The 23,705-nt window shown below is 38.0% G+C and overlaps 4 protein-coding genes across 5 annotated transcripts; 2 read left to right on the top strand and 2 right to left on the bottom strand.

Annotated features, from left to right (window-relative positions):
- Positions 1-3,413: 3,413 nt before the first annotated feature.
- sowahab (sosondowah ankyrin repeat domain family member Ab) lies at positions 3,414-4,862 on the bottom strand. Its single transcript, XM_062425274.1, has one exon. The coding sequence runs from the start codon at positions 4,860-4,862 to the stop codon at positions 3,495-3,497; it is 1,368 nt and encodes a 455-aa protein (XP_062281258.1). The 3' UTR covers positions 3,414-3,494.
- A 2,199-nt stretch (positions 4,863-7,061) lies between these two features.
- On the top strand, positions 7,062-16,056 carry LOC133985473 (septin-8-A-like). Of its 2 annotated transcripts, none has more exons than XM_062425113.1 (10): positions 7,062-7,106; positions 9,481-9,595; positions 9,740-9,935; positions 10,577-10,763; positions 10,854-11,015; positions 11,619-11,715; positions 11,922-12,090; positions 12,662-12,794; positions 12,890-13,077; positions 15,756-16,056. In XM_062425113.1, the coding sequence occupies exons 1-10, from the start codon at positions 7,077-7,079 to the stop codon at positions 15,808-15,810; spliced, it is 1,332 nt and encodes a 443-aa protein (XP_062281097.1). In that variant the 5' UTR covers positions 7,062-7,076; the 3' UTR covers positions 15,811-16,056. The 2 variants fall into 2 exon arrangements, with proteins under 2 accessions (XP_062281097.1, XP_062281096.1); XM_062425112.1 differs by lacking the exon at positions 15,756-16,056 and adding an exon at positions 13,462-13,552.
- Positions 16,057-17,157: 1,101 nt separating this feature from the next.
- Positions 17,158-21,198, top strand: ccng1 (cyclin G1). The gene is made up of 6 exons (XM_062425454.1): positions 17,158-17,340; positions 18,382-18,645; positions 18,743-18,996; positions 19,356-19,434; positions 19,761-19,871; positions 20,009-21,198. The coding sequence occupies exons 2-6, from the start codon at positions 18,382-18,384 to the stop codon at positions 20,198-20,200; spliced, it is 900 nt and encodes a 299-aa protein (XP_062281438.1). The 5' UTR covers positions 17,158-17,340; the 3' UTR covers positions 20,201-21,198.
- nudcd2 (NudC domain containing 2) lies at positions 20,525-23,700 on the bottom strand. Its single transcript, XM_062425456.1, has 4 exons — positions 23,327-23,700; positions 22,536-22,584; positions 22,304-22,455; positions 20,525-21,913 (listed from the first exon to the last, which is right to left on the bottom strand). The coding sequence occupies exons 1-4, from the start codon at positions 23,513-23,515 to the stop codon at positions 21,830-21,832; spliced, it is 474 nt and encodes a 157-aa protein (XP_062281440.1). The 5' UTR covers positions 23,516-23,700; the 3' UTR covers positions 20,525-21,829.
- Positions 23,701-23,705: the final 5 nt, after the last annotated feature.

Raw genomic sequence — 23,705 nt, 5'->3', positions numbered from 1 at the left:
TTATCTCTGACAGGAGAGAGATATTCTGTCCATTCATAATCTCTTTAAATCTCTTTTTTGTACTGATTGGTGTTTGTGAAGAGTGTGGTGTTGTTGTCAGACTGGTCAGAGAGTGTCTGAGAGGGGGGGAGTTAATCTCAGCACTGACATAGGAAAAAGAAGTTGTAGCTACTGCCCACTAGAGGGAAGTAAGCATATGCCAAAGCAAACCGATAAGCCCTGATATACAGTACAGTACCATACCCATTTATTGTACTGCTGTGTCACATAAAGCAACGTGTCCAACAGAAATAAAACAACATTGACCATTATTCATTCATGTTTGATCAGCAGTTTGTCCTGCTTGCTCCTGAGAAAAAAACATCTGGCTCTTTTTAGAGTTCAGTGAGTTTGGTCCTTTTCATTAGCCATTTCCTTACACAAAAATTGTAATTAAACTATTAAAGTGCCTTTCATATCAGACAAAGCTCACTGTCGATGTTTTGAAAGTCAGCTGTTTATCATCTTGCTGTTGGGGTTTGCCATATATATCTATATTTACAGAGACAAAGGAGTCATATCTCTCATACTGATGCTCAAACTCAACTTACAATAGTAGTATTATTAAACACCAACAAAGTGTTGATATTGCTTGGCTTGAAGCTACAGAGGCTCTTGGTCTAATGTCACAGTCTGTAAGACAGTGTTGTAATTTCGTAACAAATTACTTGTGGCAAAAAAGTATGCAAAGAATGTTTTTGTGCGTCAGTGAGGCTGATAAAGGGTTTTTATTACATGGTCAATAAACAACATTGTGTCTAAAGTGTACTTTTGCGTGGTGCAGTGACGTGTGTGTTTTCACCTCTAGACTTGCAATACTTTGCAAGACAAGGCTTTGTAGATCTAGTTTTTGTGTCAATTGTGCTGGATGTATTGAATATTGTAAATACAGTTTTACTGTAAGCTGGAAGTTCTGCTTTTCTTTGGCTGTCTGCTTTGTTGTTATCTTGGATGGTAAAAGGGCAAATAATAATTCAATACAATGATTTATTTGATATTCAGTGTAGTCTTACTGTGATTGTTTTTTCATATTACAATTTTAGAGTTTTCTTGTACAAATAAATTATTTCAAAATATTTTAAATAATAAAAGGGGAAAATAAAATAAGTTTACGTTTATCATGATGGCTTTGTCTGATTAATACACACACTTTATTGCACAGAACATCAACTTGATTAGTTAATGTGACTTTATGTACATTTTCCATATTTTGATATACTGTATAACACCTGGGGGGGAATTCCTATTGATATTGTGAGTTTAATTTCAACCATTCCGCCCGGTTTTATTTGGTAGTTAATGGTTTTACAAATTCTGCCCATATATAACTAATCCTTCTTTCTCAAGCCTTTAACACGTTATCTTACTTAATTTATTAACAAATATATCAAAATGAAACAGTCATAATTACCAATATGGTCCTTATCAACAAATTTAAAAAAGTATAAATACAATTGAAAACTGGTTTATATGACAAAGAAGGTTAGCATGTGAAGGAAATGGAAATATTAGCATGGGATCGAAATATTAGAATGCCCTGCCCTCTACTGGTTCAACATGTGAAGAGCAGTGTAAAAGATATGAACAGACCTGCCCTGATGCTTCAACAGGTCACTGCATTTAGGATCAACATAAAACATATGAAATGTGATTTATCTCTAGGTATTGACCAAAAATACAGAGCCCTCGAATGTCATGTGGCAGCGAATAAAAGTTTATGTGGAAACATCATTGTTGACATAATATTGATTGAATCAAGGGGCTGAATGACCTACAGATTTTTAGCTCCATTGCTTGTAACACTAAAAATAGCAAAATAATGTTATTTGTTCCATCCAACACTTTAATTTTATGAACTGTAATTTTTACCCTCAGGGACCACTAGCTGGACATTAGTTTTAAGTTGTAGCCGTGTCCTAGTTCCAGCTTATTCTACTGACTAGTATACAAGTGATGATATAGTATATATATGATATAGTGAATTATACAAGATCTGTATCTAACCACTGTGCTGTCGTCAGACAGTCTTTGATATATGCAAATATTGTCTGAAACAATAAAGATGAAATATAGGAAGCCTCTCTGGCTGAATTGCTATTTATAACCAGTTCTCTTGCAGGACTAAAGAAAAAGTTTTGAGGTAATATTTTTAAAAAACACCAACAAAACAAAGCAAAACACAGTCTACAACAGGGAGTGTTGCTGTGAGTGCAGCTGTTTTTTGTCGGGATCATTATGCAGGCAGCTTCTTTTCCAGCTAAGACAAAGGACATTGTTCTGGCACCGTTTTGCCTTTGGCTTCATCTCTTTTCATGTCACCAGGGATTGTTTTTCTCCGGGTCAGTCAAGGTTAAAAATTGTGTTGTTGTACTGTATGGAAAAAAGGCAAAATACTGTTGTCATGTGTGTCTGGTGTTGGAGAGGAAGGGCATTCATTCATGACAACATGAGTATTAAAATGTGCTCAAATAAGTTGCTCGCTTAGATTTATTTCCTAACCATTCAAATTAAGTTGAGAAAGCTGATGTTACGACTCTGGTCACTGATAACTTTAACTTTATTCAGGTTTACATGTCAGCTATAACATATTTGACAAAATGTTTGTAGAGTGCCTATTAAAGTTTTTCAAGCAATCTAAACAGAAATTCATGTCAAACTTGTATTTGACTGAAAATCCTTCTAATTGTTACTAAAATGATTGATTACCAAGTGGTTTTGGGTGCCTGGCTGATAATGTGTAACATTCCTTTTCTTTTTCTTTTTTTTTACCACAGTAGTCCAGAGAATGGGGCCCACACTGCACCACAAAAGCAGGTCTTCATCATCCATTACCACCTCAAGTTCACAAAGAAACTGATAAAAGCAGACATTTCACCACCCCATCTGGTTTGCGTAACTGAGCCCCATGTGGGTCCCCTTTCCTTATGCACAAGTTTTCTACAAGACTTTGCTTTAAAGAACTTTACATGGCAAGCTTGTGTGCTACAGTATATTTTGTTTTGGTGTAACACATTGTCTCACACCGGTGTTGATATAGCAATTGTTTCCCAGGTGTGTTCTATTTTCATATTTCCTCATACTTCGAAGTTCAAGAGTTGACTCATAAAGATGTATTACACATTAGGTAATAACACTCTGTGTGACTACAGATTGTTTGTGTTACTATTTATTTTATTTTACTATTTATTTATTTTTAAATAATAAGAGCTAATACATGAAATTTAACTGCAGACATAAAAGACTATTATAAATATACTTCATACATACAGACAACAGTGATACACTGTACAAGACATCTAGAGCTGACAGTACTAATTCAGTTATAGACTTTAAGTGATTTAAAGTATATATATATATATACAAGTTGTGTTTTATATTAACATGACAAACTATGACACTATTATTTCTTCTAATGTTTATATAGTCCATTTGTCTGCTTCTTTTTTGTGTCACTCTCACCAGTCATGAGAAAACCTTGTTGATTTTTGTTTCTTCCCTGTGTGAGGCTGGAACAGTTTACTAATGGTGTTGTTGAAGCCTTTCAGCTGCTCTCTATATTCCTCATATTCAGTCTTCTTCCTGTACTTGTTGTGCTTCGGTCTTCCCAGCAGTGCCCTGACCTCATCCGACACCCCTTTGCCCAGGTAGTGGTAGGCCTTCTTACCATCGTTATCTCTTTCATTTACGCTGGCTCCATATCCTTGCACAAGCAGAAGCATCACCTCAGTGTGGCCGTGTATGGCTGCGATGTGCAAAGGTGTGTATCCTCCGTGTGCTTTACTGTTGATGTTGATATAAGTGCCTCTTTTCCCGGAGATGTCCATCAGCTTATGGATCATCTCACTGTTGCCGTCCTTGGCAGTCCAGTGCAGCGCTGTGAAACCTGACATGAAGTCTTTCTTCTGTGCTAAACGAGTGTCCTGCAGCAGCAAAACATAGATTTGCCCCCACAGTCCAGCAGCACACTTTACCAGCCACTCATGAGCTAATGGTTCCAAAGGCACCGACTCAGAGTACTTGGCATCATCCCCTTGTTTTGTGGTCTTGTTTTGGGGCCTCCCCTGAGGAAAGCTTGGGGGCTGCATGTCATCTGTCTGTCTGTTTTTCCAACATTTGGAGTCACTTAATGCATCTTTCATGCAAGCTGGAAAGTAAGAATTCAGATTTGGCACTGATGGTGTGATTGGTTTCTCTGAAGTTTCATGTAGAGGCTCTTGGGAATGCCATCCATCCTGTGTCACTGGTGCAGACACTCTTTGGGGGGATTTTACTGCTATAACAGCGAACACTGGTCCAGATTTCCCCGCTCTGCTGGCTTGATCCCCGGAGATATTCAGGATTTTGACAGTAGTTGTGTCCGGACTACTTGTTGATAAAGGCCTCTGTTTCTGCATGCTTCCCACGGACATGCGTTTGGCATCACTGCAATAACTACCATTTGTGAGTGAGGGGCAGCACACATTATTGTTCTCCATGTCTGCCTGGAGCATCTTTGACTCGGGTCGATTAGGAGATGTGTACGAAAAGCTCGTATTTTGACTTGAGAAGCTGTCATCCATCTGCACTTTCTGCGAGGCATCGTGCTCCACCTCTTTAACAAAGTCCTGGTACCTCTTTTTCACCACTACAAACTTTACCTCGTCGATCTGTCTGACCACAGCGACGCTGTTCACCAGACTCTTGAAAAGCTCCCTATTGTGCTGCTTTTCCGCGGGATCGCTGCAGTTGATCTGACTCCTGAAGTTGTTGACCAGCTCCGAGTTTTTTACTTTGCCTCCATGCTCCAGTAAAAAAGACAGGAGAGATTCTTGGGTTAAAGCCATCCTGCTCTGCTCGGACAAAAATGTGAAGCGATGTATCTCATAAAGCCCGAGGAGGGGGGTGAACTCCTGTCTGTGCTCCCCCCCTCCGTTGTCCTCCTCCAACCTGCTGCTTCCGGCGCCTCTCCACATTAACTCACCGTCAGAGGCTCTCTGTGCACTGACACACATGTGCCCATATTATATTTAGAGATTATAAATAAAATATCAATAGCTATAAATATAACAATCACGTGTTGTAATATCACAGTTTTTTAATCTTATACTCAGTTATACCATAGCAACTTAATTTTGTTTCTTTTCATTTAAATTGTTTTAATCAATTAGCTATAGGCCTATACAGAAACACTATTTTTAAGTTATAATTTTATAATTATGTTGTACACATACATAATGTAGATCACCAGCCACCTCATTAGGAACACCTGTGCAATCTAATGCAATCATTCTACTTTTATGAAAATCATAGATTTTCAGTTTTTGTTGACACTGTAATAAAGTTGATGGTGGTGTACCGGAGTGCATTATGGTGTTTATTATATTATATTATATTATATTATATTATATTATATTATATACATACCCACGGTGAGGTAGACAACAATTAAAACAATAAAATAGCCTAAATGAAAACAACAATCGTGCAACTAAAAAGTAAAACACATTTTATAAAAACTGCTGTAAAGATTCAAGTACTAACAGTGGGGCAACAAAGCACATGATATATTCAAGCATATTTACAAAATAGTGCTTCGGGATGAATAAAGTAGCCTATCTATCTTTCTATCTATCTATCTATCTATCTATCTATCTATCTATCTATCTATCTATCTATCTATCTATCTATCTATCTATCTATCTATCTATCTATCTATCTATCTATCTATCTATCTATCTATCTATCTATCTATGTGCCAAGGGAGCAGCAGATTAATATAAAGTAGAATTATCACCTTTCTGACAATGTTAACAAAAACTTGAAAATGTATAAACTTTGTAAAAGTAGCATTAATCGCAGAGTTGTTGTGCTGAATTGCATCAGATTGCAAATGTGTTCCTAATTAAGAGGCCAGTGAGTGTAACTGCTTATTAGTATGCCCTACCTTGTTAATATTGTGTCACTTTATGACGCTAACTATACATCTTTAGTAAATATTAAATCGTTTGTTACTGACTTATTACCTCAAATTAGGCCATCAAACTAAATGATCAAGTCTTTCCATGACTTAGAAAAAACCTCTGAATAAATCAGAGGATTCACATTATTCAAACATAACCAAAAACATGAACAATAAATGTTGACAATATGGTGAAAATATAATAATAACATATAATTCAGTGTATTTATAGTACATGGTTAACTTGCTTTTGTAGTCCATCCATATTGCAGTGGGGAAATAAATAAATAAAGGTAACAAACTCCCTGCAGCACTGCTTTCAGTCTTATGTTCATATAACTTTACCTGCTTAGAAGTATGTAAGCTTTAGCAGCAAAATGTGCTTAAAGTATCGAAATAAGACCTAATACCCAGGCAGCAGAATGGCCCCTGTCAGGATTATACTATATATTTAGATAATTAAAGTCTAAATGTTACAGCTGGTAGAGTGAAGCTATGTAGGAAAAAATAACATAAGTTGCTAAGCATCATATTTTATGTTAATAGTGCACTTTATGTGTACAATCGTGATCTTCAAAGTAACTATTCTGTCAAATAAATGTAGGGGAGGGAAAAAAATACACTGTCTGAGTAGAAGGCGGCTAAGTTATTGAATAAGTATACTTAATTAAATAGCCTACCGCAAAATTGTGGTGATACTTTTTTATTTTACATCACTGCCAAACTAAGCAGTGGTCATTGTCATCTGAAGAAAAAGCTGGTATTGTAAAACACTGAAACAAACATTGAATGTTTGTTTTGTTGAACATTTAACTTTAACAAGATCGACTCTAAAACTTCAGATTTCAAAGAGCAATGTTTCTGAGGCCTGCCCAGAAACAGTTAACATCGTGGGATCTCGGGTTAAATCAAATAACTCTGACTCAATCTCCCTCAAAAGTGGAATAAGGGCTGAAGTATTGGGAGCTGTTGCCTGCTGTAATGTGGCCCTACACCACAGCAGAGGGGGTGTTGCCTCCAAGTGGCCACATTGAAAGCAGCGTGAGTCTGTCCCTGTGTGATGTAGAGAGCAGTTCTGGCTGAAGACATCATTCCCACGATGGCGGCCAATGACATAGATGTTTTCGCAGTAAGTATGATGAGCTACAGTTTGCGGGCCTGCAGTGACTAATGATTTGTTGTGTACACACTAGATGTGGGAGCTAAACTGGCTTAGCTGTAGCACTCAGGTGTGTAGATGAGGGTGATGGTATGCGTATGTGTGTGTCGATAATGCAGCAACATCGCTGCGGTGTTGAGAAAGCGTGATATGTTTAATGTATCTGGATAAAGGCGGATTTTCAGCTACTCTTCAGTAAAAAACGATGCGTATTTGAGAGCAAACTGTGGAGACGTGGAGGAAAAAAAGCGCGTCAGAGCACGCTGTCCGGCATGAAAACACTTTGCTGTTGACTGTCATAACACTGGTGACAGGTGTGCACGGCTGCTGAAATGACTGGACCGAGCATTTGAATAAAACACAAGGCAGCAGGCAATGAAAGGCTAAGAGGATAAACATAAGTAGCAGTCACTTGAAGAGGCAGCTACCAGCTCCTCATGATTCTGCATCGCATTGCTCAGCGAAATATGAAAATACTGTATTGTGTCAGCTATGTGTAATTTGTGGCAACGTGTTTATAAAAAAAAAAAGGGGGGGGGGGGGGGGGGGGGGTCTTCGTAGCTTACATGCCTGGTGTTTGTGTTTGTCCAACTGTGAAGGGAGGTTATGGGTTACCAGGGCAGCAGCTTGGATATCCTCCCACCCTGTGAAATAACATCTAGATAAAGAGCTCTTTGTGTGTGTGTGTGTGTGTGTGTGTGTGTGTGTGTGTGTGTGTGTGTGTGTGTGTGTGTGTGTGTGAGAAAGAGAGAGAGAAAGAGAGAGAGAGAAGAGGGAGACAGAAACGGATGATTGTTGTATTGATCACATCCTGGTCCTCATGTGGAGCCTTTTGCAAGATGCCAGTGTCCCAGGGTGAATCTGGTATAGAGGAGAGAGGAACAGCCTCCGAGCATGCCAGCACCGAGAGCCAGAGCCAAATACAACTTATATAGTCAGCAATATTGTAGACAAATTATACAGGCGTTATGTATTATCCGCAGAATATTGATGAGCGTGCAATGTAAAGACATGCCATGAAACCAAACATGATGGTTGGAAAATCTGTGCATTGAGTTAAATCATTGTTTTTATTTCTTTTGAGCTTGAATCAAGTGTCCGTCTGCAAACATGAATAACAGTGATTCTGGAAATGCTTCATCAATTAGTCAGTCATTTAACATAAAATGAATGAAGAGTCATTGGTCAAACAAGAAGGCCAAAATATTAGTTTTCTTCCCTCCCCTCGCTCCCCTCCTCGAATGTGACTGATACTTTTCTCTTAAATTAAATGTATCTGGTCTCTGAGCTGCTGGTCGAGCAAAACAAATTAAACTGAGATATTCAAAAGTGGCTAAGACCCAAAAATATTCACTTCGAATTTAAACCATTAAATATTTTGTTGGGAGTACTGGAGATAAACTGCCCACAGATTGTGAACACCATCATCCTTTTGGGGAAAATATTTATTTTTAAGACCCAAACAAAAACACTTCTGAATTTGGCTTTTTTTAGAAATAAAGTGCGATGCCAATTTCTTTTGGAAAAAATTATCGCATCCAATCAAGACAAGATAGAAATGCATAACAAAAAATGGGAAAAACTTACTTTTGAATGAAGGTATACTAAGTAGTTACTGTTGATATAATTTTAGTAGTTTCACATCCTTTTTTTGTTGTTGTTGTTGTTGTTGTTGTTGTAGGGTTTTGTGTGTTTGTCTTCTGTCTGTTTGTGTATTGGTCAGTGTATTGTCGGTTTATACATTGTATATGCCTGTTCCCAGAAAAAAAAAAAAAAAAAGGTTATGCAATTGAAATGAAAGGCAATACAATTTGCAGCTTAAAAAAAAACAAAAAAAAAAACTGAGGATGTAATTTCAAGCTTAGTGAATTCATGATAGACTTTTTTGACTGTTTTCTGACATTCAATAAACTAAATGATTAATTGACTGACTAATTGATGATGAAAATAATAATCAGTAGCAGTTCTGAGTTAAAGAATTACGATCACAAAACATTATTTTCTCTTAGCTTTTTTTTTTTTTTACTTGTTAGATTAACGTGTCTTTCCTGGAGGAATTTGGTGTGTGATTTTTCAGACAGAACCTTTTTATAGGTCTGACTATTCTGTGTGTTAAGTGGAAGAGAAAGATGACCTCATTTGCAATGAATGAGCTTTTAAGCCTGAAAGCACAATGTGGGGATGGGAACTGGCAGAAGGACTTTTGTAACCTTTTATTTGTGTTGTTCTTTTGTTTGTTTCCTCTGCTATTTACCAGTACAAGACCAATATGATGAAATATTACTGTAATGCAAGTCATTTATAGCATTATACTTTTTGTCCTGCTTGTTTCCAAACACTGCAGAATGAAGAAAAGCGAAACCTGGAGCTCGGGGGCCATGTGGGCTTTGACAGTCTTCCAGATCAGCTGGTCAGCAAATCAGTTGCGCAGGGATTCAGCTTCAACATCCTCTGTGTAGGTATGTCTGAAGCCAGGAGTAGTTCATAACCCCAAGCTTGAGTTAATATTAATGTATCATGCAGCAGTTTTAAATTAGAAATATTAATGCACCACTTCTTCTTCTCTCTGCCTCGCCACGTGTCATTCATTTGTTTTTTCTCAGGTGAGACAGGGATAGGCAAATCAACATTAATGAACACACTCTTCAACACGACATTTGAAAATGAAGAAGGCAGCCACTATGAGAATGAAGTACATCTACGCCCCCAAACATATGATCTGCAGGAGAGCAATGTCAAACTGAAGCTGACCATTGTGCAAACCGTAGGGTTTGGAGACCAGATCAACAAAGAGGAAAGGTACCAAATTTTGTAGTTTGTCTGAAATCATGCAGATTGACGACTGCTGCACCTGACTAAATCTTTGTAAGATGCTGGAAGATTTATACACACTGCAATACTGCATACATTTAAGTGTACAAAAATTATTTTTAAAATTAAACTTTTATCAAGTTTGTTAGAAATAAAAATATAAAAAATGGACAAAGGACACAAACTATAATTAACTGAAAATTTGAGTAGAAAACATGTTTAAGAAATTTGCATTGCTGCTTTTACACCAGTCTTTAGAAATATACAGCTTTGCAAAACATTTGATATTAATCATTTTCCCTCTTGTTCTGGTACTTCAGCCAACACACTCACAAAGTATAGAATAGAGAAAAAGATCTGCCCTGTGTTTGGCATGTGAATTGGATGTGAAAAAGGACAACAATGGACAGACTGGTAGAACGAATGCAATCTCAACAGACATTTGAGTGCTCCAACAGCAGGGAGTATAAATTGTGGGCATTCTTGGCTGCACAGACTGCACAGTTGCAGAGTTTGTAACCAGGATACAAATACTCAAACAAGGGAGGCAATGTGATTTCATCTTTTCATACATATGAGGATATAATACTGATTATGTTTTATGTCTGTTTTCACTATTTTCTGTGCAGCTATAAACCCATTCTTGAGTACATTGATGCCCAGTTTGAAAGTTACCTCGAGGAGGAGCTAAAAATAAAACGTTCACTGTTGAACTGCCATGACACAAGAATCCACATCTGCCTGTATTTCATTGCTCCCACTGGACACTCACTGAAGTCCCTGGATCTCGTCACAATGAAGAAACTAGACAGCAAGGTGACCACAAAATCTGGCGCTGTATTTTTGTTCATGAGTTAACACCGCTTGTTCCTCAATCTGTCATTCAGATGTTTTTTCCCTTTGCAGGTGAACATCATCCCTGTCATCGCAAAGGCAGACACAGTATCCAAGAGTGAACTAGACAAATTAAAGATCAAGATTATGAGTGAGCTGGTCAGTAATGGGGTGCAGATATATCAGTTTCCTACAGAGGATGAGGCTGTTGCAGAGATCAACTCCTCCATGAATGTGAGTCTAACATCTGTGTTATGTTTTAATAACCTTTTTGTCAGTCAAAGAGACCGGAGTCCATAATAAAATATAAAGTTTACAAAAAAAAGTGTAAAATTTACACTACACTTACAAAATAGTTATAATATATAACAATATTGCCATTGCCCCCAACCCAGATATAACACGGTTGTATGCACTCTCTTTTTCTCCACTATTGTAATTTATTGTAATTGAACCTCCACCTATATTTAGTTTTTACAGTGTGGCTCAATTTGGAGCTTTGGAGCATTTTATTTGCCCAGTCCCCAGACCTCTGACTTGCTGCCCTCATCTCAGACTGTTTTAATGATTGTAATGATAGAACAGTGTTAAAATAGTAATACAGTTGTAGCACAGTAATACTTATAGTAATTATAGAATAACAAAGTGAAAATAAATGACACATAAAAAATGTAGACAATAAAGTAGAGAACACTTAAGTTGGACCACATAAGCCACAGTTAAAACAGATAGTTATTAGCATGTAGTAAAGACAACAGCAGAATGTGGCCCTGAATATGACTTCAGTGTTATCAGTTTTAACCATGTTTTAACAATATCAGTACTGTATGTTTACAGACTCATCTTCCTTTTGCTGTGGTTGGAAGTGTAGAAGACGTTAAAGTCGGCAATAAAATGGTGAAAGCAAGACTGTACCCCTGGGGATCAGTACAGGGTGAGTCCTGCTGGAAATTACAAGCATCGTTAATGTCCCTCAAACAGTAGTAGTGTTAAGTCAGATGCATGCTGGCTAGATATTATTAGTTTTCAGTTGAGATATAGACAAAATTGAATGATTTTATGTTTTTATGAGCCTTCTAAGCACAGAATTGTCTTTTAAGATTTTCAGTAAATGCACCACGTCAACCTTTTTTTTTCCAGTGGAGAATGAAAACCATTGTGATTTTGTGAAGCTGAGGGAGATGCTGTTGCGTGTGAACATGGAGGATCTGCGAGAGCAAACACACGCCCGACACTATGAACTTTACCGTCGCTGCAAGCTGGAAGAGATGGGCTTCAAGGACACAAACCCAGACAGCCATTCGTTCAGGTGAAATTAGCAATAGCAGAGATGTGATGCGCTCGGGCAATGTACTTCAGTGGAACTGCCAGAAAAACAACTGCTCTGTTATAATGTTAAGTCTATTATGATAAATAACTTTATTGATAAACAGCACATTCAAATCAGTGGTTATATGATTTGGTGGCATGTAAATGAATTCCTCCAAGGTAGATTAGGGATTTTTTTTTGTATCACAGAGATATACAGTGATGTAAACTTCTTCCAGATCGACCATGACTGTGTTCTGGTTGTCCACACTTTAAATAACTCAGAAAATGTACTTGTTATTTGTGTCAAACTGAAAATGGGACTGATGCGCTTCACCAGATATTTGCATAATTTAATCTTTTTGCATACATATTTTAACAAGTTTGTTGTGTTGCAGCAGATGTTAAATACTAATCTTTATCAAAGAACTACTTTATGCCAGTTTAATCCCCACCTAGTAAAGATTTGTGTTGCAACTAGGCTACATTTGGATGTATAAACAGGTGGATCCTTATAATCGTGTCCAAATATAGCTTTACAATGGGTTTCACATCGATTTTACCTTTGTCAGCCTTCAAGAGACATATGAAGCCAAGAGGAAGGAGTTCCTTGTGGACCTGCAGCGCAAAGAGGAAGAAATGAGACAGATGTTTGTCAACAAAGTGAAGGAGACGGAAGCAGAGCTGAAAGAGAAGGAAAAAGAGGTGAGGGTTGATATTGTCATAAAAACACATTTCATTAAAAATATACAATTTGGTATGTCTGACAATGAGACCTGTCCCTTCATCAACATCTCTAGCTTCATGACAGGTTTGAGCAGCTCAAACGGATGCACCAGGACGAAAAGAAGAACCTGGAAGAGAAAAGACGAGAACTGGAGGAGGAGATGAACGCCTTCAATAGGAGGAAGGTTGCAGCTGAGACGCTGATGGGCCAGACACTCCAAGGCTGCTCACAGCCCTTCAAGAAGGACAAGGACAAGAAGAAGTAAGCTGCTTTTCTTTGTGTTCAGTTTGTATTGCTGCTCAAGTGGTTTCTTTTTATGTAATGGGTTTGGTTAAAATAGGTGCCAATTCCACTAAATGGTTATTAAGCGAAGATCTCAAAGCTATTTAAGGATAATTAATTAAATATCATACATGCATTATATTCACAAGCCAAGGACTACTCTCAAAGCCAGTCTACTTTATGTGAAGTTGATTGGACAGGGGGGGAGGCGTAGAACGTGATTAATGAGATAGTGTTATCTTCCCAGAAGCCATGTTGGCTCAGAACTGATACAGGGACAGATTCAGACTGACACTGTGTGCCCAGACACAGTAGGACAGGTCACAGCTTGCATGACACAGCCTGATGCTTATGTCTCTGCAGGCTGACCTGCCAGACTGTAACTCAGGCAGGGGCACGTCTGTTTACGTACCACCGGTCTCACCAATGCTCACGCCATGTGCAACACAGATGATACTCAAACATCACACATAGAACCTATCATTTCTGCAGGTGGAAACAGAATATGTCAGGATGAATTATGTACACTTAAAACTTAGATACACAGTTTAATGCTCAAGATGAGGCTTGAAAATACACAAACACAAAGTTATCTCAATGATAATGTATTATAATGAAAGCCTGGTTCCTACATTCTCATCATCATACATTAATTTTACTATTAATAGCAGTCTGTGCTGGCTGTAATGAACTGTTATGTGTTTGTGAAACTGTTAAGTACCAAAGGCATTAAGCCAGTGTAATGGTACATTGGGCACAAGATATGATTTCAGCTCAGGGCCTAGGCTTTGTAGTCCATGAACCTTTTGGCTCTTTAACAATGTTTTAAACCAAGCAGTAAATACATTATTACAGAAGTATTTCAAAATACCCTCTATACTGGATAGTAGCCAGTATTAGCATAGTAGAGTAGTTTTGTAGTTAGATGGCTACTAAACATTTACTTTTAAAACCAATGTTGCCTTATTCTCTATTGTCTATTGCAATTTAGACATATTTTGTATGTGAGGTACACAGTGTTAATCAGTGAGCTTTAAAGGGCTTGGTAGGAGGATTTTGAAAAAATCTTGTTTTACCCTTTACCAGAACTAGGAGTTTCATTCTTTATGCTATGCTAAGCTAATTGCCCGCTAGCAGTCACATGGTGATGATCTTCTCATCTAACTCCAAAACAAAACAGCTATAAGTGTATTTGCCAAAATGTTTAACTTTTCCTTTCATCGATGTCAAATTGTTTAGAGGGGAATAAAAAAAACAACAACCACAAATGACTGGTTTATACATTTGGTAAAGTTGCAAGTGTTATATGCTACATTTTTGGGTGACACAGTCATTGCTGTTTAGCTATGCTCAAGACATGGTGTCAGTGTTCATGTGTGTTGTTGGATGTGACCTGAAAGACAGTTTAAACTCTGATTTTAGTGATCAGATAGAGAAACATCTCTGGTTTTATCAATGTGGTTTAAATCTGATGTGCAGCGACAGGGTTTTAAATGAATCTCGTTTCAGGTGGTCAGTCTAAACTAGATACATAGAAACCATCAATGCATTCCCATTTTATTCTTTTTGATTTGTACCATACCTCAAATCCTGCATGTTTTCTTTTTCTTTTTGCCATATTTTGTTTTTTTTCTTTCCCCTTTCAGTTGATTTATGGAAAAAACATCCAGGGAAACCAGGAATGTGTCTACCATCAGCATGGGAAAAAGAGCCATATCTGGCATTACTTACTGACACTGTATGTATGGACTCAGTGACACAGTGACAATGCACGTATGTGAGCCAGAATAATGTGCCACTGTGTACTTTGCTCAGTGTATTTAATTTGTCCCTAATGCTGACTCTGCTAGACACAAAATAACAAATCCGTGGACTGTTTTCATAACACGCCGCTTGTGTTATTTTATGTTCTTGCCATGAATGTGTGTTCATCTCCTGTTGTAAATGTAAGTCTCTGTTCCTCAGTCAGACACTGACAGGACTTAATAGCAACAGGAGAGTGCTGGTTACTGACTGAACTGAACTGATGTTTGTGAGTTATTTTTTATACATTAATATGAAGTAAGAATTTCTATGTATTAATTATTCACGAGTTGAACAGTTGCCAATAATTTTAAGAATGAATAGTGTAATAAAGAATATCTGATAATGTACATAAAAAATATTGTTGGGGTTTTTTTGCTGGTAATTCGAGGTAAAATATTTGTCTAACCACCATTCAATGCAACATTTTAAACACATTCATTTACTGTGAGTCTGAACATGCAAATATTTTGGTCTCATTTACACCGACATAAAGAAAACTTGAAAGAGCATCAGTTCAACTGTTGGTTAACTAAACCCCTTTCCATTATTATTCTCAGTGCGCTGGGAATTTCCATCACTTCCGCCAATTTTATGATTTAAAGCATTTCCTACTACAGCTGTTTTCATCATGACATATCAAAAGATGGTTCTCTTTAAATTAATCATTAATTTAACTCAGGTTTCAGTTTTGTTTTTGGCTTCAGTCCGTAGCAGCAAACAGGACAAATAACATTAGTGACCTTGATTGCACTAAACTTTAAAGGACATATACATAACTTGTTGAGATTTTAACGCTCTTGCTAACTTGCCTGTTCAAATAAATAACATGTTTTTTTCTTTCCCTTTCATAGCTTCTTTAGTCTTCCATCTGCGTGCTCCTTAACCTCAGGAAGGCATTTGAATTAGAAGACTTTCTACTACATCAAAAGATCACAGACTAACAATCAAGTGTATTATTTTTACAATTTGAAATAACTATTTTATAGAAATGCACTTACATCCCTGGAAGTGTTGCCTAAAGTCTTCCATGTCTGTTTTTTTCTTTCTTTGAAGCTTTTCAGCAGTCCTCTGTAGCATGGTCTCTGCATGGCTTTTAACCATCATTCTTACAAGTAACATCCTCATAGCCAAAGTTTCAGTTTTCTATTAAAAATGTTTCCCTCTTTCAGCTCCTACGTTATGCTTGTAGTTTTTGACTTTGACAATTTACACTGTGAAATATATATCATCAAGTGACATATTGATAAGTGATGATATTGCTGTTAAAGTACTTTATATTATGGTTTAAAAGCACTTTAAATAAATCATAGTACTATATTTAATAAATATAAAAGGTGCCCTACCATAATAACTTGTCAGTCCTCATGTTGTGTCATAAATATTCAGTTAGAGGTATTTCAGTTTTAAACTGCGAAAACTATATATATAGTAGGATACTGTTGTTACTTAAATGAAAAGGTGTGGATATGTATAAAGTATGGATTAATACTTTTAATGTCAGTAGATCTGTATGTTGAGTGGGTCATCTTGAAGATCTGTATCCTGATGTAATAAAATTTTACTTTATTGAAAATGTGTCTTGTTCTCTCCATAATTTCACATTATGACAGAAAATAAATGTCCAAAAAAGTCAGCAGGCTGCAGTAAGCGATGGTTTCAGCAGGTTCAGGCTCCTTCTAGACTATTCCAGAAACCTGCCAGTAGGTTTCCATTGTAAAAGAGGAATGACAGCATTATATAATAATGCCTGGTCTATTAAAAATGTTGTTACATTAATTTTTAAAGCTAGATAGTTGTACTTTTTTTTTTCTTAAAGAAACTTCAGATTCTCAGAGAATTTACAAATGATGGCGTTTTCTGTGATTTTACAATTAGTGTTGTACATATATTGTTGGACAATGCTCCATTAAATGCCTAAATAATTAGAAAACCTGTCCGTATTAATTGATTATGGGTATTGTCCCACTTTATGGTTGATTAAAAAGTAATTAAACGTAAAGACTAAGTGTAACATGATTTTATGACCTAAATAAGAAAAGGAGACGCAGTAGGTTGCGTTATAGGTCATGCCCCGCCCCCTTACTTACAATTGGCTCTCCTACTCGTGAAAGGCGGGACTTAATGAATGACAGAATATCCATCCAATTGAAATACAGAACAAAGAAAACCGTCCGTCAGTGACCAATGAGCGTTCAGCATGTTGGGGCATGGGCTTGGTTTTATGTCCGCATTAATACCTAAACGGCCCTTTTCCCCATCGCTTTACGCCAAGGGTAGGGGGTGTGCATAGGCAGAAATTAACCTATGCTTAAAACTTTCTTTAGTGAAAGTTCATACTTACACTTTTTTGTATTTTAAACCTCTTTTCACTCGCTTATCCAAAGCGTGTGTGGGCTTTTTTCCCAGAATATTACAGTCAGCGTAACTTGATCTAAGGTAAGTAATCCGATCTTTCTATGTCATGTTAAGTAACCATGTGTGATATATGTGTATTTAAAGCCTTAAAGTTATTGTATTGGCTGTCAGTAGCTACACTCAAACTAAACCAACCCTGTTAAAATTGACGTTAGCATAGCGGTTGTAGCTAACTTTGACTGGTTATGTTAATGTGAAATTAGTTCGTCATTTCCCCATTTACCTTCACAAAACCTATCATTATAATGATATAAAGTCCAGTGTTGTGTATTGTAGTCCTGACTCTAGTTTCGTTCAGTTTAAACAGTGTTATTTCACTTTGGTTTGTTGTTACCCAGCTCATTGTTAGCTCTCCGTAGGTTTGTATGGCAGGGACATGTCTGGGCATGACGCAGGTCCTGCCCGCCGTCACAGGCCCTGCTGCAACCATACGAGCCTGAGCTGCTCAGACCGACACAATGTTAACATGAGGAAAGCTTACATTTTATGAAACGCGTATGGACTTTTATGTGATATCATATTGTTATACTACACATTCGTGATAAACTTTTTACACGTCCTTGTTACGTATCCATGCACCACCCTTTTTCGAGTCCAGTTGAGTCCAGTTCACTGACAGCTGTTTGTTACTGGATATACTTGGAAACGCTCCCATGTCTCCACTAACTCTGAGACCAACACACCCTGAATCCAAATGTTCTCCTGTCAGTAAACCATATTGACAATCAATACTATTAGTTATGAAATCTGTCCAGTATTTGTTGTAAGGTTATTTTTCCTCACTTGGCTATTGTATATAAATTATATTGGAGTGTTTGACATTTTTATGTAGAATGAAGAGAATTATTGATTTATCATAAAATGCTAGATAGCCACTGGGAATTTTGGTTATTACTCATCTGACTTTTACAGCTGAGTTCTCTCAATATGTTTTTGTGTGTGGGTTTTTTTTTATAGTCATACCCACCCTATTGTTGCATTATTGGTGTACAGGGAATGGGTCAGAAATCTTTGTTTAAATAGTCAATCTTTTTTAACTGTATTTGTTTCACATTTCCACAGATGATTGACACAGTGACAGCACCTGGAGCACTGCCCTTTGCAGTTCAGTTGAAGGCCCTAACAGATGTGGAGGGCCGATACCAGCCAAAGCTGAGCGGTTTGAGGCTCATTGAGAGTTCCCAGGACAATGGCCTCAGAATGACCGTCAGACTCCGGGAGCTGGAGGTGAAGGACCTGCTCTCTCTGACCAGGTTCTTTGGTTTCAGCTCTGAGACTTTCTCGCTGGCCATCAGCTTGCTGGATCGATTCCTCTCTGTAATGAAGGTTTGTAAATACACTGAAGTCCACAATTCAGATCTTCTTAACTGTCTGTCATCTAAATTGGATTTATAATCTAATTTCCTTTTTCGGTCCTCTACAGATTCAACCAAAGCACCTGTCCTGTGTTGGCATGTGCTGCTTCTACATTGCCGTGAAGTCATCAGAAGAGGAGAAGAACGTGCCTCTGGCCAACGACCTGATCCGGATCAGTCAGAATCGCTTCACAGTGTCTGACATGATGAGGATGGAGAAGATCATCATGGAGAAGCTCTACTGGAAGGTGAAGGCGCCCACAGCCCTTCGCTTTCTCCGTCTCTTTCACAGCCACATCCAGGAGCAGCTCGACGCTGAGAGGTAAGGACAGATGGTCACATCAACCTGCAGGGCTGAATCATGACTCAACAAGATTATATTTACTCTACTAAAATGTGTCTTCTCATATTTGTCTTTAAAGAGAACAGTAGCCAGAAATATATTAGGGCCAACAGGCACCGTCCCATTTGAAATTGTGTAATTTTCAGACATTATGTGACAACTTGTTAGGAAATAAATGAGTTACTTGAGTGTTATGGTGCTGCACTTAACTTAAAATGTATAAAATCCGTTTAGTTGTAATTTTTCTGTCAGTAAATTGACTGAAGGTGGTTCATGTCTAATCTAGCAAGCTTTTTCATATTCATTGTATATAAAAAGTTATCTTCTCTTTTTAACAGCAAGACGATTCTGAGCCTTGAGAGACTGGAGGCTCAGCTGAAAGCCTGTCACTGTTCTTTTACCTTCTCTAAAATAAAGGTAAGTGTTGGCCAAAATAACTGGTCTCCCAACGTTATAAACAATTACTTACTTTTGCTTTCATGTTAGTTTCTGCAAAGCTACATGTATTGCATCTGTAAATTACATAATTTCTTCTTGGAGGTGGCATCCATCTGTTTAATTTGTTTTTGACTATTTAAATAGAAACTAGCTTTCATGTTGCTTGGTAATGTGTGTGTTAGCTCAGGCATGAACTACATCATCTGTGGTGAGCAAATTCACATAAGTGTTACTTATCTGTATGCCATACTTAAGTTTCAAGTCATTTAGGAGCTATTGATAACTATTCCTCTCTTTCTCTGCAGCCATCTCTACTGGCCATGGCTCTCATGTCTTTGGAGGCCCTCGATCAACATGACCCTGAACACAGTGACAACATATCAGAGGCCTTGAAAGGTCTGCAGCAGCAGCTGAATGTAAGCATCTACTATCTCTGCAGTCTTGTGCAGTGCACAGAACATAATCAATGACGACATGATTATGTTTGGATGTGTGTTGCCATCATCCAATTTACAACAGATTTTTTTTTTTTTGCCATGTTATTTCTTTGCAGATCAGAGATGGAGACCTGGTTTGTGTGCAGGAGTTGGTTGGCAAATGTCTGACTGAATATGCCGCCACCAGATGCTCTAAGCCAAACCGCCAGAGACTTCGTTGGGTTATTTCGGGAAGAACTGCACGTCAGCTGAAGCACAGCTACTACAAGATCACTCATCTTCCCACCATACCCGAGTCGGCTTGTTAAACCTGGGGGTACGAGCGGGTGACCTAATATGCAATGAAAAATAACTACATCAGTCCCCAAATGAATCTGTGGTTGTTCTCTGATTGGATGTAACTTTGATATCAACTATTGCGTGACATAACTCGCAGTAAGGTCACCCACGTACAGCTCCACTTATTTTCCTTAAAGATCTTCATCAAAGATGATGGAGTTCTCTAAGGAAAAGTAAAAAATGTTTTCCTTGAGTTTTTGTTGTCATACATTGATCAAGTACACTGTTTTATCTTACCCAATGACAAGGAGTATTGCTTCGTCAAAAAGGTTTATCTTTTACCATCCTGCTAAGTTTTACTTTCCTGGTTGAGTTGCTTACACAAGTGTACAGTATGTTCTTGTCAAAAATCCGTGCCAAGGTGTTTGGTATTTCCTGGAACGGGTTGCTGGTTTTAAGCGATTAAGTATCGAACCACCTAGGTCCTCAGTCCACCATGTGGAAGAGGAGGGAGAAGGATTTTGTGAAATACAAAAATGGAACCAAGAAATCGGGCCCAAAATCCTTAACTCCCACCCTAGGTTGCTAAACTGTCCTGAATGCACACTCCTACCCAAGGTGATGATTTTGTTTTTTTATTTTAATATGACGAGGGAGCTCTAGTTTTCTACAGTGAGGTGAAGCTAGTGACGATCCTGTCATGTATGGCTAACATGCCCTTAGAGCTGATACCTTGTTAGAGGTTACAGATGAGTTGTTTTCACTGATTAAAATGTTAAATCGTGGACACAGAGTGAAGCACTACATGTATTGATTGTCAATTATGCAAAGAACACAAAAAAATGGTTATTGCAGTAGAAATGTGGTTTGGAATTTGTATTGCATTTTCTTTGCCGGCTTCCCTGTCTAGTATAAGGAGTTTCTCTTAGTAACAAAAGTGTTCTCAAGTTCAAAATGGCTAATTGAATACACCATCTAGTTAACCTATTTAATGGTACCTTTCAATAAAACTTTATTGAAAAGCTATTGATGTGTGTGTGCATGCTTCTCATTATTAAAGGATCATGGTGTATGCTTTATCAGCTTCTATCAATGGGGCTGCAACCCGCTGAATACTCCGCCACCTCCTCTTACAAGCATTGTAAGAGAACCTACGGTGGCCACGAGACCCAGTGTATAGTTTGTCCATTCTGGTCTACTGTAGAAACATGGCCAGCTTCATGGAAGAGGATCTGCTCCCTATGAAGATATGAAGGACTTAACACAAAAACAAAGACTCTTCTTTACAGGTGATTATTTACTTATTAAAACATAATTCTGCCAAGTCTACTCCACTAGATGGCACTTACTCCAACACACTCACCTTTATAAAAACAACACATCTCAAAGGCATCTTATATCCAGACTGAACATTTCCTGTCATCTGTTACTGGGCTTTGAACCTGCCAAACCAGGGTTGACAAAAGCAGTCCTCCACAGCCAAGAAAAGACATGTTTAACAGCTGCTGGGAAAAATGTCACTTAGTCGTACAATAAAGTCTTGTAGACCTCCCAATATTAAAATTCTTGTGAAGGCAAATCTTGTTGGCTTGCTCATCTGCATGCCATGCATGTCCTCAGTAGTGTTCATTGGGCATGTATTAGGCTTTTAGCCTCGGTCACTTCTGTAAACTGGAAAAGTCCGGACCACCACCAGCAAAATTCCCCGAGATCTCTGCACCACTGAAGTCAAATCCAGGATTCTACAAGAGAGCAGGTCAATTAATTCATGGATGCGGGAACAATGGTGCCACACAAAACCTTTTTCCTTCACATAAAATACAAATTCACACTTTGAAATGGTATTGATCTGTTACCTCTGGTTCTTTGAGCTGACCAAAAAAACAAGCGTAAATAACTCAGATACACTGTGGCTGATGTAATATATGCTTTCTCAAACCACCTTGAGAAGTGGTTTTAGAAGAAAAGCACGTCTGTCATGCTAGGAAAAGTAGTTTAAAGTTTGAACTGTTATTTTTTAAAAGGGGATGTGTGAAAACTGCAATCACATATGTTGACAGGTATTTAATAATGTATTATTCTGTCCTCATACCATACACCATGCTCATCAAACAGCCCTTGGTGAAACTAACCTCTCGCTGGAACCTCTCGAGCGTGAGCTTCCTCTGCATCTGGTCCTGGACCCAGGCATTGGCACAGTACTCCCCCTCCAACAAAGACGACCAGCAGTTCCCCGCCTCTCTGTTTGTCTTCATCAGGACAATCTGGATGAGACTCTTGTCCTCTGAGGAGAGAAACATGTCAGGTGTGAGATATGGGTAGCTTTGGTAATATCATACTGTTGCAGATGCAGATGCAACCTACCAAGTGTCCACGTAGCCTCGTCAGACACGGTTGTTTCAAAGAGCTTTCCCTGACAGAATTTAAAAACAGACGATGAAACTGAAAGTTAGTTCACACAAAACGGCCAAAACTGTGAACAATTTTACAAAGCTTACATGGGACTCTTGCAAGATGGGCAGGAATCAATCTCACCTTTAAACACCAGCAAATGCTTTTTGTCTTTCAACCAAAAGGTCAAGGAAAATAAAATTAAGTGAAAAAGAAATGGCCTTTACAAATTCAGCTGCTGAATCTGAGAAAATATGTTAAGTGGAACAGATTATTGGATGATGGGCACTGATTTTACAACCTGCCCTCTGTGTCATAGTTTATCAAGTAAACATTCAAGATAAAAAATTAAGTGCTCACACTTTGTCTGTGTAATTGTTAGTGTGATAGAGAGTATGTAATAGTATTGTATGTAAATTAATGTTTTTAGTGTCTGGAGATTGTTATGTGTGTATCTGCCCTGAGACTGCAGTTGAAATTAGATGGAAATTAACTAATAACTAAATCTAGCATAAATCATCTCTTCTCATTTTGAAATTAATGTCTTTTGTCCAAAGTCTTTCTTTAAAGAAGACTATAAAAGCACACATTATATTCAACTCCCTACTTACTAAAACTCCGAGCAAATAGATCAAGAAAATGTAAGAAGAAGAAAAAAATCCACCTAAACTTGATCTCACACCTTTATTTACACGTTTCCTACGAGTAATAATGAGCTTTGTTGAGAGAAAGGCAAGGTCCACAGAATCATCTCAGGAGCCTACCCTGATTATTTCTTTGCCTTTGACGAGCAGCTCTATGTCTCTGGACCCCAAATGACACTTGACCTCTTTAGCAGACGTTCCGTGAGGCACGTTGACCTCGATGAAGACCTCCTCCATGGTTTGGTACCAGGACCCCCAGGGCGTTTGACAAGGTACCACACCGCTCCTCTCGTCAAAGTGCACCGACATGCTGCGGCTTCACACCGGCTGACAGGTCGGCTAACTGCAGCTAACTAACTTCACCTCTGCGTACAGAAAGGCTGTGCTAATAGTTTGACACGCAGTTAATATTCACCACTGTTAATTTAAGAATGTTATTAAGAATGTCACAATTTGAGTTTGTTAAGTACAATTGGTTGATTTCTCTCACCGTGCTGTT

Source organism: Scomber scombrus, chromosome 9 (genome assembly GCF_963691925.1).
Source record: "Scomber scombrus chromosome 9, fScoSco1.1, whole genome shotgun sequence".
NCBI lineage: Eukaryota > Metazoa > Chordata > Actinopteri > Scombriformes > Scombridae > Scomber > Scomber scombrus.
The sequence above is the reverse complement of the archived record's forward strand: the minus strand, read 5'-3'. Positions and strand labels throughout refer to the sequence as shown.

Excerpts from the sequence above, each read along its gene's own strand:
- sowahab (XM_062425274.1), bottom strand. The coding sequence starts at position 4,862 with ATGGCTTTAACCCAAGAATCTCTCCTGTCTTTTTTACTGGAGCATGGA.
- LOC133985473 (XM_062425112.1), top strand. The coding sequence starts at position 7,077 with ATGGCGGCCAATGACATAGATGTTTTCGCA. Across the intron at positions 11,016-11,618 it reads AGATCAACTCCTCCATGAAT|ACTCATCTTCCTTTTGCTGT; the intron begins GTGAGTCTAACA and ends GTATGTTTACAG. Across the intron at positions 11,716-11,921 it reads CCCCTGGGGATCAGTACAGG|TGGAGAATGAAAACCATTGT; the intron begins GTGAGTCCTGCT and ends TTTTTTTTCCAG.
- ccng1 (XM_062425454.1), top strand. The coding sequence starts at position 18,382 with ATGATTGACACAGTGACAGCACCTGGAGCACTGCCCTTTGCAGTTCAG. Across the intron at positions 18,646-18,742 it reads GATTCCTCTCTGTAATGAAG|ATTCAACCAAAGCACCTGTC; the intron begins GTTTGTAAATAC and ends GGTCCTCTACAG. Across the intron at positions 19,435-19,760 it reads TTACCTTCTCTAAAATAAAG|CCATCTCTACTGGCCATGGC; the intron begins GTAAGTGTTGGC and ends CTTTCTCTGCAG.
- nudcd2 (XM_062425456.1), bottom strand. The coding sequence starts at position 23,515 with ATGTCGGTGCACTTTGACGAGAGGAGCGGTGTGGTACCTTGTCAAACG. Across the intron at positions 22,585-23,326 it reads AAGGCAAAGAAATAATCAGG|GGAAAGCTCTTTGAAACAAC; the intron begins GTAGGCTCCTGA and ends AAATTCTGTCAG. Across the intron at positions 21,914-22,303 it reads TCGAGAGGTTCCAGCGAGAG|AATCCTGGATTTGACTTCAG; the intron begins GTTAGTTTCACC and ends GCTCTCTTGTAG.